The sequence below is a fragment of the Melozone crissalis genome, unplaced genomic scaffold, assembly GCF_028551555.1.
Source record: "Melozone crissalis strain CALT ecotype California unplaced genomic scaffold, PUWL_Pcris_2 ptg000753l_1, whole genome shotgun sequence".
In the NCBI taxonomy this organism is placed as follows: Eukaryota; Metazoa; Chordata; class Aves; order Passeriformes; family Passerellidae; genus Melozone; species Melozone crissalis.
The window spans coordinates 31,522-46,454 of NW_026536400.1; the positions used below are offsets into that span (position 1 = coordinate 31,522).

The 14,933-nt window shown below is 56.1% G+C and overlaps 1 protein-coding gene across 1 annotated transcript; it reads right to left on the minus strand.

The window, feature by feature from the left end:
- Window positions 1-515: 515 nt before the first annotated feature.
- On the minus strand, window positions 516-13,288 carry LOC128950600 (general transcription factor IIH subunit 4-like; the record flags this gene model as incomplete). The annotated part of the gene is given in 9 exon segments (XM_054295465.1): window positions 516-787; window positions 1,364-1,442; window positions 3,584-3,631; window positions 4,903-5,033; window positions 6,778-6,823; window positions 6,825-6,962; window positions 7,977-8,060; window positions 12,337-12,405; window positions 13,166-13,288. Coding segments are annotated over 9 exon segments (990 nt in total), but the record flags the coding sequence as incomplete, so codon positions are not given.
- Window positions 13,289-14,933: the final 1,645 nt, after the last annotated feature.

Below are 14,933 nucleotides of genomic sequence, written 5' to 3' on the forward strand. Positions count from 1 at the left end.
ATAACCCCAAACTGGCAATTTTAGCCATTTTTGGACCCCAAACTCTGGGATTTTGATGATTTTTAGACCCCAAACTCTGGGATTTTGGATATGTTGTGGTTTTTGGGGTCAGCCGTTGTGGTTCTGGCACTTCCAGAAGCGTTTGATGTTGGGGTGCCCCAGTAACCCCAAAATTGGTTATTTTGGGGTTTTTTTTGACCCCAAAACTCCGGATTTCGGGGTTTTTCGGGTTTCTGAGGATCTCAAATTTGGGTATTTTGGGGTTTTTGGGTCAGCCGTTGTGGTTCTGGTGCTTCCAGAAGCGTTTGACATCGGGGTGCCCCAGTAACCCCAAACCCCAAAATTGGCGATTTTAGCCATTTTTTGACCCCAAACTCCGGGATTTCGGGGTTTTTTCGGGTTTCTGAGGATCCCAAATTTGGGTATTTTGTGGTTTTTGGGGTCAGCCGTTGTGTTTCTGGCGCTTCCAGAAGCGTTTGACGTCGGGGTGCCCAGTAACCCCAAAATTGGCGATTTTAGCCTTTTTTGGACCCCAAACTCGGCGATTTTGAGGATTTTGTGATTTTTGGGGATCCCAAACTCGGGGATTTTGGGTATTTCGGGGTTTTTGGGGTCAGCCGTTGTGTTTTCTGGCGCTTCCAGAAGCGTTTGACGTCGGGGTGCCCCGCGGGGGTGACGACCATCAGGCGCCGCGCGGGGTTCTCGAACACGAGCACGCCCAGGGCGCGGGCGTGGTCCCGCAGCACCTCGAAATCCACCTGGGACAGGAACTGGTTGTACAGCACACCTGGGGGGGAGGGGACAGCTTGGGGACAATGCCGGGGGGGGGGGGGGGGGGGGGGTGGCACCACTTTGGGGGCAGCTCCTGCCTTGGGGACATGGCCAGGATTGGCGTTATCCCCTTGGGGACATTGCCGGAGTGTCACCTTTCCGCTTGGGGATATGGCCTGGGTGTCACCTCCCCACTTTGGTGGCACCTCCCCCTTTGGGACATCCTCATGGTGTCGCCTCCCCTTTGGGGACATGGCCTGTGGTGTCACCTCCCCACTTTGGTGTCACGTCCCTGTTTGGGGGACATGGCCTGGGTGTCACCTCCCCCCTTGGGGGACACTTTCAGAACTCTCAGGGGACACTTAGGGGACACTCTGGGGGCACCCCGATGACACCTTGGTGACACTTTGGTGACATTTGGGGACACCCTGGGGATACCCCGGTGACAGCCTGGTTAGACCTCGGTGACACCTTGGTGACATTTGGTGACACCTTGGTGACACCCTGGTGACCCTTTAGGGACACTTTGTGGACACTTTGTGGACACTTTGGGGACACCTGGGGACACTTGGGGACACTTGGGGACACTGACCCTCGGAGAAGCGCAGCCGGTCCCGCTCGAGCTCCCAGAGCCGGATCTGGTCCGTGATGGTCGGGGGCAGCACCGGGCTCTGGGGACACCGGGGGGACATCGTGGGGACAGGGACACCGTGGGGACAGGGGACACAGGGGGGGGCCAGGGACGGGGACAGGGGACAGGGACACCGTGGGGACACCGTGGGGACAAGGAGGGGACAAGGACATGGATACAGGGACAGAGATAGGGACACTGTGGGGACAAGGACAGGGACACCGTGGGACACCGTGGGGACATGGGGACAGGGACACCGTGGGGACACAGGGGACAGGGACAGGGACACAGACAGGGACACCGTGGGGACATCATGAGGACAGGGATATGGGGACAGGGACACATTGGGGACACAGGGGACACTGTGGGGACACAGGGACATAGACAGGATATGGGGGACAGGGACACATTGGGGACACAGGGGACACTGTGGGGACACAGGGACATAGACAGGGATATGGGGACAGGGACACATTGGGGGACACAGGGGACACTGTGGGGACACAGGGACATAGGGATATGGGGACAGGGACACATTGGGGACAAGGACAGGGATATGGGGGACAGGGACATGGTGGGGACATGGGGGACAGGGACAGAGATAGGGACACCGTGGGGGACAAGGACAGGGATATGGGGACAGGGACATGGTGGGGACATGGGGACAGGGACAGAGATAGGGACACCGTGGGGACAGGGACAGGGACACAGACAGGGAGACACCGTGGGGACATGGGGACACGGTGGGGGACAGGGGGACAGAGGGGACACGGTGGGGACACAGGGACAGGGACACAGGGGGACAGGGTGGGAATACAGGGGACAGGGACACAGTGGGGACACAGGGACAGGGACACAGGGGGACAGGGGACAGGATGGGGACATGGGACAAGGACGAGGACACGGTGGGGACAGGGACACTGTGGGGACTCAGGGACAGGGACACGGGGACAGGACAGTGACACAGGAGGCAGGGGACAGGGACAGAAATGGGGACATGGGGACAGGGACACCATGGAGACAGGGACAGGGACACAGTGGGGACAGGGACACAGTGGGGACAGGACACTGTGGGGACAGGGACACTGTGGGGACTCAGGGACAGGGACATGGGGGAGTGGGACACAGGGGGACCAGGGACACAGTGGGGACACAGGGGACAGGGACACAGGGGGACAGTGGGGGACACAGGGGACAGGGACACAGGGGACACGGTGGGGACACAGGGGACACGGTGGGGGACACGGGACAGGGACACAGGGGGACACAGGGGACAGGGACACAGGGGACACGGTGGGGACACAGGGGACACAGGGGGACACAGTGGGGACACAGGGGACACGGTGGGGGACACAGGGGGGACACAGTGGGGGACACAGGGGACAGGGACACAGGGGGACACGGTGGGGGACCACAGGGGACAGGGGACACAGGGGGGACACAATGGGGACACAGGGGGACACGGTGGGGACACAGGGGACAGGGACACAGGGGGGACACAGTGGGGACACAGGGGACAGGGACACAGGGGACACGGTGGGGACACAGGGGGACAGGGGACACAGGGGGACACAGTGGGGACACAGGGGACAGGGACACAGGGGGACACGGTGGGGATACAGGGGGACAGGGACACAGGGGGACAGTGGGGACACAGGGGACACGGGACACAGGGGACAGGGACACAGTGGGGACAGGGACACAGGGGGACAGTGGGGACACAGGGGACAGGGACACAGTGGGGACAGGGACACAGTGGGGACAGGGACACAGGGGGACAGTGGGGGACACAGGGGACAGGGACACAGTGGGGGACAGGGACACAGTGGGGACAGGGACACAGGGGGACAGTTGGAATGCCCCAAAAGATTTTGGACCCCTCCCCCCTTCCCGAAGGATTTGGGACCCTCCCCATCCCCCAAATGGATTTGGGACCCCCCAAAATGGATTTGGGATCCCCAAACTCAGGCCCCCCAAAGATTTGGGACCCCTCGGGTGGATTTGGGGACCACCCCCCATAAAGGATTTGGGGACCCCTCGGGTGGATTTGGGGACCACCCCCCATAAAGGATTTGGGACCCCCTCAGGTGAATTTGGGACCCCCCAAAATTTGTTTGACCCCCCCAGAATGGATTTGGAGCCCCCCAAAGGATTCGCGGACCCCCTTTGGGGTCCCCTCACCTGTTTGGCCATCGCGGGGTGGGCGCGGGTGCGCAGGAAGTGAATGATCTGGGGGGGAGGGACAGCACCCGTGTCACCGTGTCACCAGTGTCCCCAAAATCCAATGTCCCCTGTGTCCCCGTGTCACCAGTGTCCCCAAATCCCAATGTCCCCCCTGTCCCCAATGTCCCCAGTGTCCCCAATGTGTCCCCAATGTCTCCAGTGTCCCCAATCCCAATGTCCCCCCTGTGTCCCCAATCCCCCAGTGTCCCCAAATCCCAATGTCCCCCCTGTGTCACCCTGTCACCAGTGTCCCCAAATCCCAATGTCCCCCCTGTGTCCCCGTGTCACCAGTGTCCCCCAAATCCCAATGTCCCCTGTGTCCCCAATGTCACCAGTGTCCCCAAATCCCAATGTCCCCCCTGTGTCCCCAATGTCACCAGTGTCCCCAAATCCCAATGTCCCCCCTGTGGTCCCCGTGTCACCAGTGTCCCCAAATCCCAATGTCCCCTGTGTCCCCGTGTCACCAGTGTCCCCAAATCCCAATGTCCCCTGTGTCCCCAATCCCCCGAGTGTCCCCAATGTGTCCCCCAATGTCTCCAGTGTCCCCATCAATGTCCCCCATTGTCCCCAATGTCCCCAGTGTCCCCATTGTCCCCAATGTCCCCATTGTCCCCAATGTCCCCATCAATGTCCCCATTGTCCCCAGTGTCCCCAGTGTCCCCAATGTCCCCAATGTCCCCAGTGTCACCTGGTCAGCAGTGATGCCGTTGGCGATGGCCGCCTGCACGCTGTCCCCCAATGTCCCCAGTGTCCCCAATGTCCCCAATGTCCCCAATGTCCCCAGTGTCCCCAATGTCCCTAGTGTCCCCAGTGTCCCCAATGTCACCTGGTCGGCGGTGATGCCGTTGGGCGATGGCCGCCTGCACGCTGTCCCCAATGTCCCCAACGTCCCCAATCCCTCAATGTCCCCAATGTCCCCAGTCCCCCCAGTGTCCCCAATCCCCTCAATGTCCCCAGCATCCCCAGTGTCCCCAGTGTCCCCAATGTCCCCATTGTCCCCCAGTGTCCCCATTGTCCCCAATGTCACCTGGTCGGCGGTGATGCCGTTGGCGATGGCCGCCTGCACGCTGTCCCCCAATGTCCCCAGTGTCCCCAATCCCCCCAGTGTCCCCAATGTCCCCATTGTCCCCCAATGTCACCTGGTCGGCGGTGATGCCGTTGGCGATGGCCGCCTGCACGCTGTCCCCAATGTCCCCAGTGTCCCCAATCCCCCCAGTGTCCCCCAATCCCCTCAATGTCCCCAGTGTCCCCAGTGTCCCCATTGTCCCCAATGTCACCTGGTCGGCGGTGATGCCGTTGGCGATGGCCGCCTGCACGCTGTCCCTTGTCACCTGTGCCACCACCAGGTTGGGGAAGCGATAGAGGAGCTCCGAGAAGAGCGCGATGAGGGCGACCTGCAGCTCCGAGTCTGGGGGTGGCACCGGTGGGGACATTCAGGGGACAGCGGGGACACTGGGGGCATTGGGGGGATTGGGGACATTGGGGACATTGGGGGACAGTGGGGACAATGGGGATTGGGGACATTGAGAGACACTGGGGGCATTGGGGGGATTGGGGACATTGGGGACATTGGGGACAGTGGGACAATGGGGATTGGGGACATTGAGAGACACTGGGACATTGGGGGGATTGGGGGACATTGAGAGACATTGGGGACATTGAGGAGATTGGGGGCATTATGGGGATTGGGGACAGTGGGGACATTGAGGACAATGGGGACATTTGGGGACATTGAGGGATTGGGGACATTGGGGGCATTGGGGACATTGGGGACATTAATGGGGACATTGGGGACATTGGGGACATTGAGGGGATTGGGGGCATTGGGGGGATTGGGGACGTTGGGGACATTGGGGACATCACTGGGGACGTTAATGGGGACATTGTGGACATCATCGGGGACATTGGGGATTGGGGGACATTAATGGGGACATTGGGGACAATGGGGTATTGGGGACATTGGGGATTGGGGACATTGGGGGTTAAGGACATTAATGGGGACGTTGGGGACATTTGGGGACATGGGGGTCATTGGGGGACATTGGGGTGATTGGGGACACTGGGGACATGGGGGTCATTGGGGACATTGGGGTGATTGGGGGACACTGGGGGACATTGAGAGAATTGGAGACATTAATGGGGACATTGAGACACAAGGGGGACCAAGGGTGACAGGGGGGTGACAGAGCTGTCCCCAAGGTGTCCCCAAGGTGTCCCCAAGCTGTCCCCAAGGTGTCCCCAAGGTGTCCCCAAGCTGTCCCAGGCTGTCCCCAAGGTGTCCCCAAGATGTCCCCAGTGTCCCCAGGGTGTCCCCAAGCTGTCCCAGACTGTCCCCAAGGTGTCCCAGGCTGTCCCCAAGGTGTCCCCAGGTGTCCCCAAGCTGTCCCAGGCTGTCCCCAAGGTGTCCCCCAGTGTCCCCAAGGTGTCCCCAAGGTGTCCCCAAGCTGTCCCAGGCTGTCCCCAAGATGTCCCCAAGGTGTCCCCAGGTGTCCCCAAGCTGTCCCAGACTGTCCCCAAGCTGTCCAGGCTGTCCCCAAGGTGTCCCCAAGCTGTCCCAGACTGTCCCCAAGCTGTCCCAGGCTGTCCCCAAGATGTCCCCAGGTGTCCCAGGTGTCCCCAAGGTGTCCCAGGCTGTCCCCAAGGTGTCCCCCAAGATGTCCCCAGGTGTCCCCAGGTGTCCCAAGTTGTCCCCCCAGGTGTCCCCAGGCTGTCCCCAAGGTGTCCCCAGGTGTCCCCCAGTGTCCCCAGGGTGTCCCCAAGGTGTCCCCAAGGTGTCCCCAAGGTGTCCCAGGCTGTCCCCAAGGTGTCCCCAAGCTGTCCCAAGCTGTCCCAGGCTGTCCCCAAGGTGTCCCCCAGTGTCCCAAGGTGTCCCCAAGGTGTCCCCAAGGTGTCCCCAGGTGTCCCCAAGGTGTCCCAGACTGTCCCCAAGCTGTCCCAGGCTGTCCCCAAGATGTCCCCAGTGTCCCCAAGGTGTCCCCAGTGTCCCCAAGGTGTCCCCAAGCTGTCCCAGACTGTCCCCAAGGTGTCCCCAGTGTCCCCAAGGTGTCCCAGGCTGTCCCCAAGCTGTCCCAGACTGTCCCCAAGGTGTCCCCAGTGTCCCCCAAGGTGTCCCCAGGTGTCCCCAGTGTCCCCAGGGTGTCCCCCAGTGCCACCTGTGTAGGCGTAGATGCGGTAGTTGGTCTCCACCAGGATGAAGCCGTGCCCGTCGGGCTCTGTCCCCAGCGATGTCCCCCGCTGTCCCCAGCGATGTCCCAGCGATGTCCCCAGCGATGTCCCCGCCGTCCCCCGAGGCCAGCGCGATGGCCAGGCGGGTCGGGTAGAACCGACGCGACTTCCGCTGGGGACGGGGGACGATGTCACCGCAACGTCCCCAAATGTCCCCAAGGGGCCAAGAACTGTCCCCAGATGTCCCCAGGAACTGTCCCCAAGTGTCCCCAAGTGTCCCAGGTGCTGTCCTTGAGTGTCCCTGAGTGTCCCCAGGAATTGCCCTTGGTGTCCCCAAATGTCCCCAAGTGCCCCAGGAGCTGTCCCTGGTGTCCCAAGTGTCCCCAAGTGTCCCAGGTGCTGTCCCTGGTGTCCCCAAGTGTCCCTAAATGTCCCCAAATGTCCCAGGTGCTGTCCCTGGTGGCACCAAGTGTCCCCAATGTCCCCAAGTGTCCCAGGAGCTGTCCCTGTTGTCCCCAAGTGTCCCCAATGTCCCCAAGTGTCCCCCGTCCCGGCACCTCCCAGTCCCCTCCCAGTGTCCCCAGTGTCCCCCCCAATGCCCTCTCAGTCCCTCCCGGTGTCCCCAAATGTCCCTCCCAGTGTCCCCTATTTCCCTCCCAGTCCCTCCCAGTGCTCCCAGTTCCTTCCAGTGTCCCCTGTGTCCCTCCCAGTTCCTTCCCAGTCCATCCCAGTCCCTCCAGTCCCTCCCAGTCCATCCCAGTCCATCCCAGTCCCTCCCAGTCCCTCCCAGTCCCTCCCAGTCCATTTCCAGTGCTCCCAGGTCCATCCCAGTCCCTCCCAGTCCCTCCCAGTCCCTCCCAATTCCCTCCCAGTCCATCCCAGTCCCTCCCAGTCCCCTCCCAGTCCATCCCAGTCCCTCCCAGTGCTCCCAGTCCCTCCCAGTCCCTCCCAGTGCTCCCAGTCCCTCCCAGTCCCTCCCAGTCCATTCCCAGTCCCTCCCAGTCCCTCCCAGTCCCTCCCAGTCCCTCCCAGTCCCTCCCAGTGCTCCAGTCCCTCCCAGTCCCTCCCAGTCCATTCCCAGTCCCTCCCAGTCCCTCCCAGTCCCTCCCAGTCCATTCCCAGTCCCTCCCAGTCCCTCCCAGTGCTCCCAGTATCCCCTGTTTCCCCCCCAGTGCTCCCAGTTCACCTTCCTCTGGAACACCAGCCCGAACTCCCTCAGGTGCTGCAGGAACGTCAGCAGCGACTCGCTCATGCCCTCCACCGAGTAATCCTGCACCAGTTCGCACCAGTATGGACCAGTATGGACCAGTTCGCACCAGTTTCGGACCAGTTCGGACCAGTTTTGCACCAGTGAGCTCCCAGTGAGCTCCCAGTTCATCCCAGTTATTCCCAGTAACCGCCGCAGCATTCTCGATCATCCAGGAATAGTCCTGGAACGCTCCCAGTGCACACCCAGCTCATCCCAGTTCAAACCAGTGCCCCCCAGTCCCCTCCCAGTCCCTCCCAGTGCCCATAACTCCATTCCCAGTCCGTCCCAGTCCCTCCCAGTTTAACCCAATCCCATCCCAGTCCCTCCCAGTTTGCTCCCAGTATCCATAACTCCATTCCCAGTCCCATCCCTGTCCCTCCCAGTTTAACCCAGTCCCATCCCAGTCCCTCCCAGTTTGCTCCCAGTCCATCCCAGTATCTATAACTCCATTCCCAGTCCCATCCCAGTCCCTCCCAGTCCATTCCAGTTTAAACCCAGTCCCATCCCAGTCCCTCCCAGTTTGCTCCCAGTCCATCCCAGTGTCCATAATTCCACTCCCAGTCCCTCCCAGTTTATCCAGTTTATCCCAGTCCCTCCCAGTGTCCGTAACCCCACTCCCAGTCCCTCCCAGTCCCTCCCGGTTTAACCCAATCCCATCCCAGTCCCATCCCAGTCTCTCCCAGTTTGCTCGCAGTCCATCCCAGTATCCATAACTCCACTCCCAGTTTTGTCCCAGTCCATCCCAGTATCCATAACTCCATTCCCAGTTTGTCCCAGTCCCTCCCAGTATCCATAACTCCATTCCCAGTTTATCCCAGTCCATCCCAGTATCCATAACCCATTCCCAGTTTTGTCCCAGTCCCTCCCAGTATCCATAACTCCACTCCCAGTTTTATCCCAGTCCCTCCCAGTATCCATAACTCCACTCCCAGTTTGTCCCAGTCCATCCCAGTATCCATAACTCCACTCCCAGTTTGTCCCAGTCCCTCCCAGTATCCATAACTCCACTCCCAGTTTATCCCAGTCCATCCCAGTATCCATAACTCCACTCCCAGTTTGTCCCAGTCCATCCCAGTATCCATAACTCCACTCCCAGTTTGTCCCAGTCCACCCCAGTATCCATAACTCCATTCCCAGTTTGTCCCCAGTCCCTCCCAGTATCCATAACTCCATTCCCAGTTTATCCCAGGTCCATCCCAGTATCCATAACCCCATTCCAGTTTTGTCCCAGTCCCTCCCAGTATCCATAACTCCACTCCCAGTTTGTCCCAGTCCCTCCCAGTATCCATAACTCCACTCCCAGTTTGTCCCAGTCCCTCCCAGTATCCATAACTCCATTCCCAGTTTGTCCCAGTCCCTCCCAGTATCCATAACTCCACTCCAGTTTTTCCCAGTCCATCCCAGTATCCATAACTCCATTCCCAGTTTGTCCCAGTCCCTCCCAGTATCCATAACTCCATTCCCAGTTTGTCCCAGTCCCTCCCAGTATCCATAACTCCACTCCCAGTTTTTCCCAGTCCATCCCAGTATCCATAACTCCATTCCCAGTTTGTCCCAGTCCCTCCCAGTATCCACAACTCCATTCCAGTTTATCCCAGTCCCTCCCAGTATCCATAACTCCACTCCCAGTTTGTCCCAGTCCATCCCAGTATCCATAACTCCACTCCCAGTTTATCCCAGTCCCTCCCAGTATCCATAACTCCATTCCAGTTTGTCCCAGTCCACCCCAGTATCCATAACTCCACTCCCAGTTTGTCCCAGTCCATCCCAGTATCCATAACTCCATTCCCAGTTTATCCCAGTCCCTCCCCAGTATCCATAACTCCATTCCCAGTTTGTCCCAGTCCACCCCAGTATCCATAACTCCATTCCCAGTTTGTCCCAGTCCCTCCCAGTATCCATAACTCCATTCCCAGTTTGTCCCAGTCCCTCCCAGTATCCATAACTCCATTCCCAGTTTATCCCAGTCCATCCCAGTATCCATAACTCCATTCCCAGTTTAATCCCAGTTTGTCCCCAGTCCCTCCCAATCCATTCCCAGTTTGTCCCAGTCCATCCCAGTATCCATAACTCCACTCCCAGTTTGTCCCAGTCCCTCCAGTATCCATAACTCCATTCCCAGTTTATCCCAGTCCCTCCCAGTATCCATAACTCCACTCCAGTTTATCCCAGTCCCTCCCAGTATCCATAACTCCATTCCCAGTTTGTCCCAGTCCCTCCCAGTATCCATAACTCCATTCCCAGTTTGTCCCAGTCCCTCCCAGTATCCATAACTCCATTCCCAGTTTGTCCCAGTCCCATCCCAGTATCCATAACTCCATTCCCAGTTTGTCCCAGTCCCTCCCAGTATCCATAACTCCATTCCCCAGTTTGTCCCAGTCCCTCCCAGTATCCATAACTCCATTCCCAGTTTATCCCAGTCCACCCCAGTATCCATAACTCCATTCCCAGTTTATCCAGTCCATCCAGTATCCATAACTCCACTCCCAGTTTGTCCCAGTCCCTCCCAGTATCCATAACTCCATTCCCAGTTTATCCCAGTCCACCCCAGTATCCATAACTCCATTCCCAGTTTATCCCAGTCCATCCAGTATCCATAACTCCACTCCCAGTTTTGTCCCCAGTCCCTCCCAGTATCCATAACTCCACTCCCAGTTTATCCCAGTCGACCCCAGTATCCATAACACCATTCCCAGTTTGTCCCAGTCCATCCCAGTATCCATAACTCCATTCCAGTTTGTCCCAGTCCCTCCCAATCCATTCCCAGTTTGTCCCAGTCCATCCCAGTGTCCATAACTCCACTCCAGTTTGTCCCAGTCCCTCCCAGTATCCATAACTCCATTCCCAGTTTGTCCCAGTCCACCCCAGTATCCATAACTCCATTCCCAGTTTGTCCCAGTCCATCCCAGTATCCATAACTCCACTCCCAGTTTGTCCCAGTCCCTCCCAGTATCCATAACTCCATTCCCAGTTTATCCCAGTCCATCCCAGTATCCATAACTCCACTCCCAGTTTGTCCCAGTCCCTCCCAGTATCCATAACTCCATTCCCAGTTTATCCCAGTCCACCCCAGTATCCATAACTCCATTCCCAGTTTGTCCCAGTCCCTCCCAGTATCCATAACTCCATTCCCAGTTTATCCCAGTCCACCCCAGTATCCATAACTCATTCCCAGTTTATCCCAGTCCATCCCAGTATCCATAACTCCACTCCCAGTTTGTCCCAGTCCCTCCCAGTATCCATAACTCCACTCCCAGTTTATCCCAGTCGACCCCAGTATCCATAACTCCATTCCCAGTTTATCCAGTCCACCCAGTATCCATAACTCCACTCCCAGTTTGTCCCAGTCCATCCCAGTATCCATAACTCCATTCCCAGTTTATCCCAGGTCCACCCCAGTATCCATAACTCCATTCCCAGTTTATCCCAGTCCATCCCAGTATCCATAACTCCACTCCCAGTTTGTCCCAGTCCCTCCCAGTATCCATAACTCCACTCCCAGTTTGTCCCAGTCCATCCCAGTATCCATAACTCCATTCCCAGTTTGTCCCAGTCCCCTCCCAGTATCCATAACTCCATTCCCAGTTTGTCCCAGTCCCCTCCCAGTATCCATAACTCCATTCCCAGTTTATCCCAGTCCACCCCAGTATCCATAACTCCATTCCCAGTTTATCCCAGTCCATCCCAGTATCCATAACTCCACTCCCAGTTTGTCCCAGTCCCTCCCAGTATCCATAACTCCATTCCCAGTTTATCCAGTCCACCCCAGTATCCATAACTCCATTCCCAGTTTATCCCAGTCCATCCCAGTATCCATAACTCCACTCCCAGTTTGTCCCAGTCCCTCCCAGTATCCATAACTCCATTCCCAGTTTGTCCCAGTCCACCCCAGTATCCATAACTCCATTCCCAGTTTATCCCAGTCCCTCCCAGTATCCATAACTCCATTCCCAGTTTGTCCCAGTCCCTCCCAGTACCCATAACTCCATTCCCAGTTTATCCCAGTCCCTCCAGTACCCATAACTCCATTCCCAGTTTATCCCAGTTTGTCCCAGTCCCTCCCAATCCATTCCCAGTTTGTCCCAGTCCATCCCAGTCCCACCTTTCCCAGTGTGGAGAAGCTCAGCTGGAACAGGAAGGACAGGATCTCCTCCAGGTCCTCTCCCAGTTCATCCCAGTTTAACCCAATCCCATCCCAGTCCCTCCCAGTCCATTCCAGTTTATCCCAGTTTGTCCCAGTCCCTCCCAGTATCCATAACTCCATTCCCAGTTTGTCCCAAGTCCATCCCAGTCCCACCTTTCCCAGTGTGGAGAAGCTCAGCTGGAACAGGAAGGACAGGATCTCCACCAGGTCCATCCCCCGCGCCTGGGGAGGGGCACAGGGAGATTTTTGGGGACCCCCAACCCAAATTTGGGGATTTTTGGGACCCCCCAGATTTGGGCAAATTCTTCAGATTTAAGCAAAACCCCCAAATTTGGGGAAAAAAACCCCAAAATTTTGGCGAAATCCCCCAGAATTGTTGGGAAATCCACAGATTTGGGGGACCCTCCCAAACTTGGGGACCCCCTCAGATTTTCTGGACCCCCCCCCAAATTTCGGACCCCCCCCCCCAATTTTGGGTACTTCCTCAGATTGGGGAAAAGCCTCAAATTTGGGGGAAAAACCCAAATTTTAGGGAACTCCCCAAAATTTTGGGACCCCCCCCCGATTTTGGGACCCCCCCCAAATCTTGGGACCGCCCCCCCAGATTTTGAGACCCCAAATTTTGGGACCCCCCCCCCCCCAATTTTGGGAACTTCCCAGATCGGGAAAAAGCTTCAAATTTGGGTGAAAAAAACCCCAAAATTTGGAGAAATCCCCAGAATTTTTGAGAACTCCCCCACATTTTAGGACCCCCCCCCAAATCTTGGGACCCCTCCCTCAAATTTTGGACCCCCCCCCCCCCCAAATTTCGGGACCCCCAAAATTTCGGGATTTCCCTCCCGGCACCCCCTGGATGACAAAACCCCCAACCCCAGGATTCATTTTTGAGGCGAATTCGGGGTTTTTTTGGGGACCCCACAAATTTTGGGGGGTTTGGGGCTCCCCCGAACCCGAATTTTGGGGGATTTTGGGCTCCCTGAACCTCGGCCCCCCTGAGGTACTGCAGGATGAAGAACCAGAGCTGGGCGGGGGTGTCGAGCAGCAGGAACTGGAACCCGGCCGAGGTGATGCAGGGGGGCTCCCCCCCCTCGCTGGGGACCCCAAAAAAATGGGGGAGAGGGAGTCAGAAAAACCCTAAATCCATAGGAATCACCCCAAAGTCACAGCACCCCAAAACGCAAATGAATTGGGCCAAAATTCCCTCGAAAATCCCATTAAATTGGCCTAAAATCCTCCCTAAATTCCATCTAAATCGGCCCAAAAACCCCTTTAAAATCCAATTAAGTCCTCCCCAAAATCTCCCCTAAAATCCAATTAAATCCTCCCAAAATCTTCCCTAAGTTCCATCTAAATTGGCCCAAAATCCTCCCTAAAATCCAATTAAAAAGCCCCAAAATCCCCCCTAAAATCAATCAAGTCCTCCCCAAAATCTCCCCTAAAAATCCAATTAAATCCTCCCCAAAATCTTCCCTAAGTTCCATCTAAATTGGCCCAAAATCCTCCCTAAAATCAATTAAAAAGCCCCAAAATCCCCCCTAAAATCCAATCAAGTCCTCCCCAAAATCTCCCCTAAAATCCAATTAAATCCTCCCAAAATCTTCCCTAAGTTCCATCTAAATTGGCCCAAAATCCTCCCTAAAATCCAATTAAAAAGCCCCAAAATCCCCCCTAAAATCCAATCAAGTCCTCCCCAAAATCTCCCCTAAAATCCAATTAAATCCTCCCAAAATCTTCCCTAAGTTTCCATCTAAATTGGCCCAAAATCCTCCCTAAAATCCAATTAAAAAGCCCCAAAATCCCCCCTAAAATCCAATCAAGTCCTCCCAAAATCTCCCCTAAAATCCAATTAAATCCTCCCAAAATCTTCCCTAAGTTCCATCTAAATTGGCCCAAAATCCTCCCTAAAATCCAATTAAAAAGCCCCAAAATCCCCCCTAAAATCCAATCAAGTCCTCCCCAAAAATCTCCCCTAAAATCCAATTAAATCCTCCCCAAAAATCTTCCCTAAGTTCCATCTAAATTGGCCCAAAATCCTCCCTAAAATCCAATTAAAAAGCCCCAAAATCCCCCTAAAATCCAATTAAGTCCTCCCCAAAATCTCCCCTAAAATCCAATTAAATCCTCCCCAAAATCTTCCCTAAGTTCCATCTAAATTGGCCCAAAATCCTCCCTAAAATCCAATTAAAAAGCCCCAAAATCCCCCTAAAATCCAATCAAGTCCTCCCCAAAATCTCCCCTAAAATCCAATTAAATCCTCCCCAAAATCTTCCCTAAGTTCCATCTAAATTGGCCCAAAATCCTCCCTAAAATCCAATTAAAAAGCCCCAAAATCCCCCCTAAAATCCAATCAAGTCCTCCCCAAAATCTCCCCTAAAATCCAATTAAATCCTCCCCAAAATCTTCCCTAAGTTCCATCTAAATTGGCCCAAAATCCTCCCTAAAATCCAATTTAAAAGCCCCAAAATCCCCCCTAAAATCCAATTAAGTCCTCCCAAAAATCTCCCCTAAAATCCAATTAAATCCTCCCCAACATCTTCCTTAAGTTCCATCTAAATTGGCCCAAAAATCCTCCCTAAAATCCAATTAAAAAGCCCCAAAATCCCCCCTAAAATCCAATCAAGTCCTCCCCAAAATCTCCCCTAAAATCCAATTAAATCCTCCCCAAAATCTTCCCTAAGTTCCATCTAAATTGGCCCAAAATCCTCCCTAAAATCCAATTAAAAAGCCCCAAAATCCCCCCTAAAATCCAA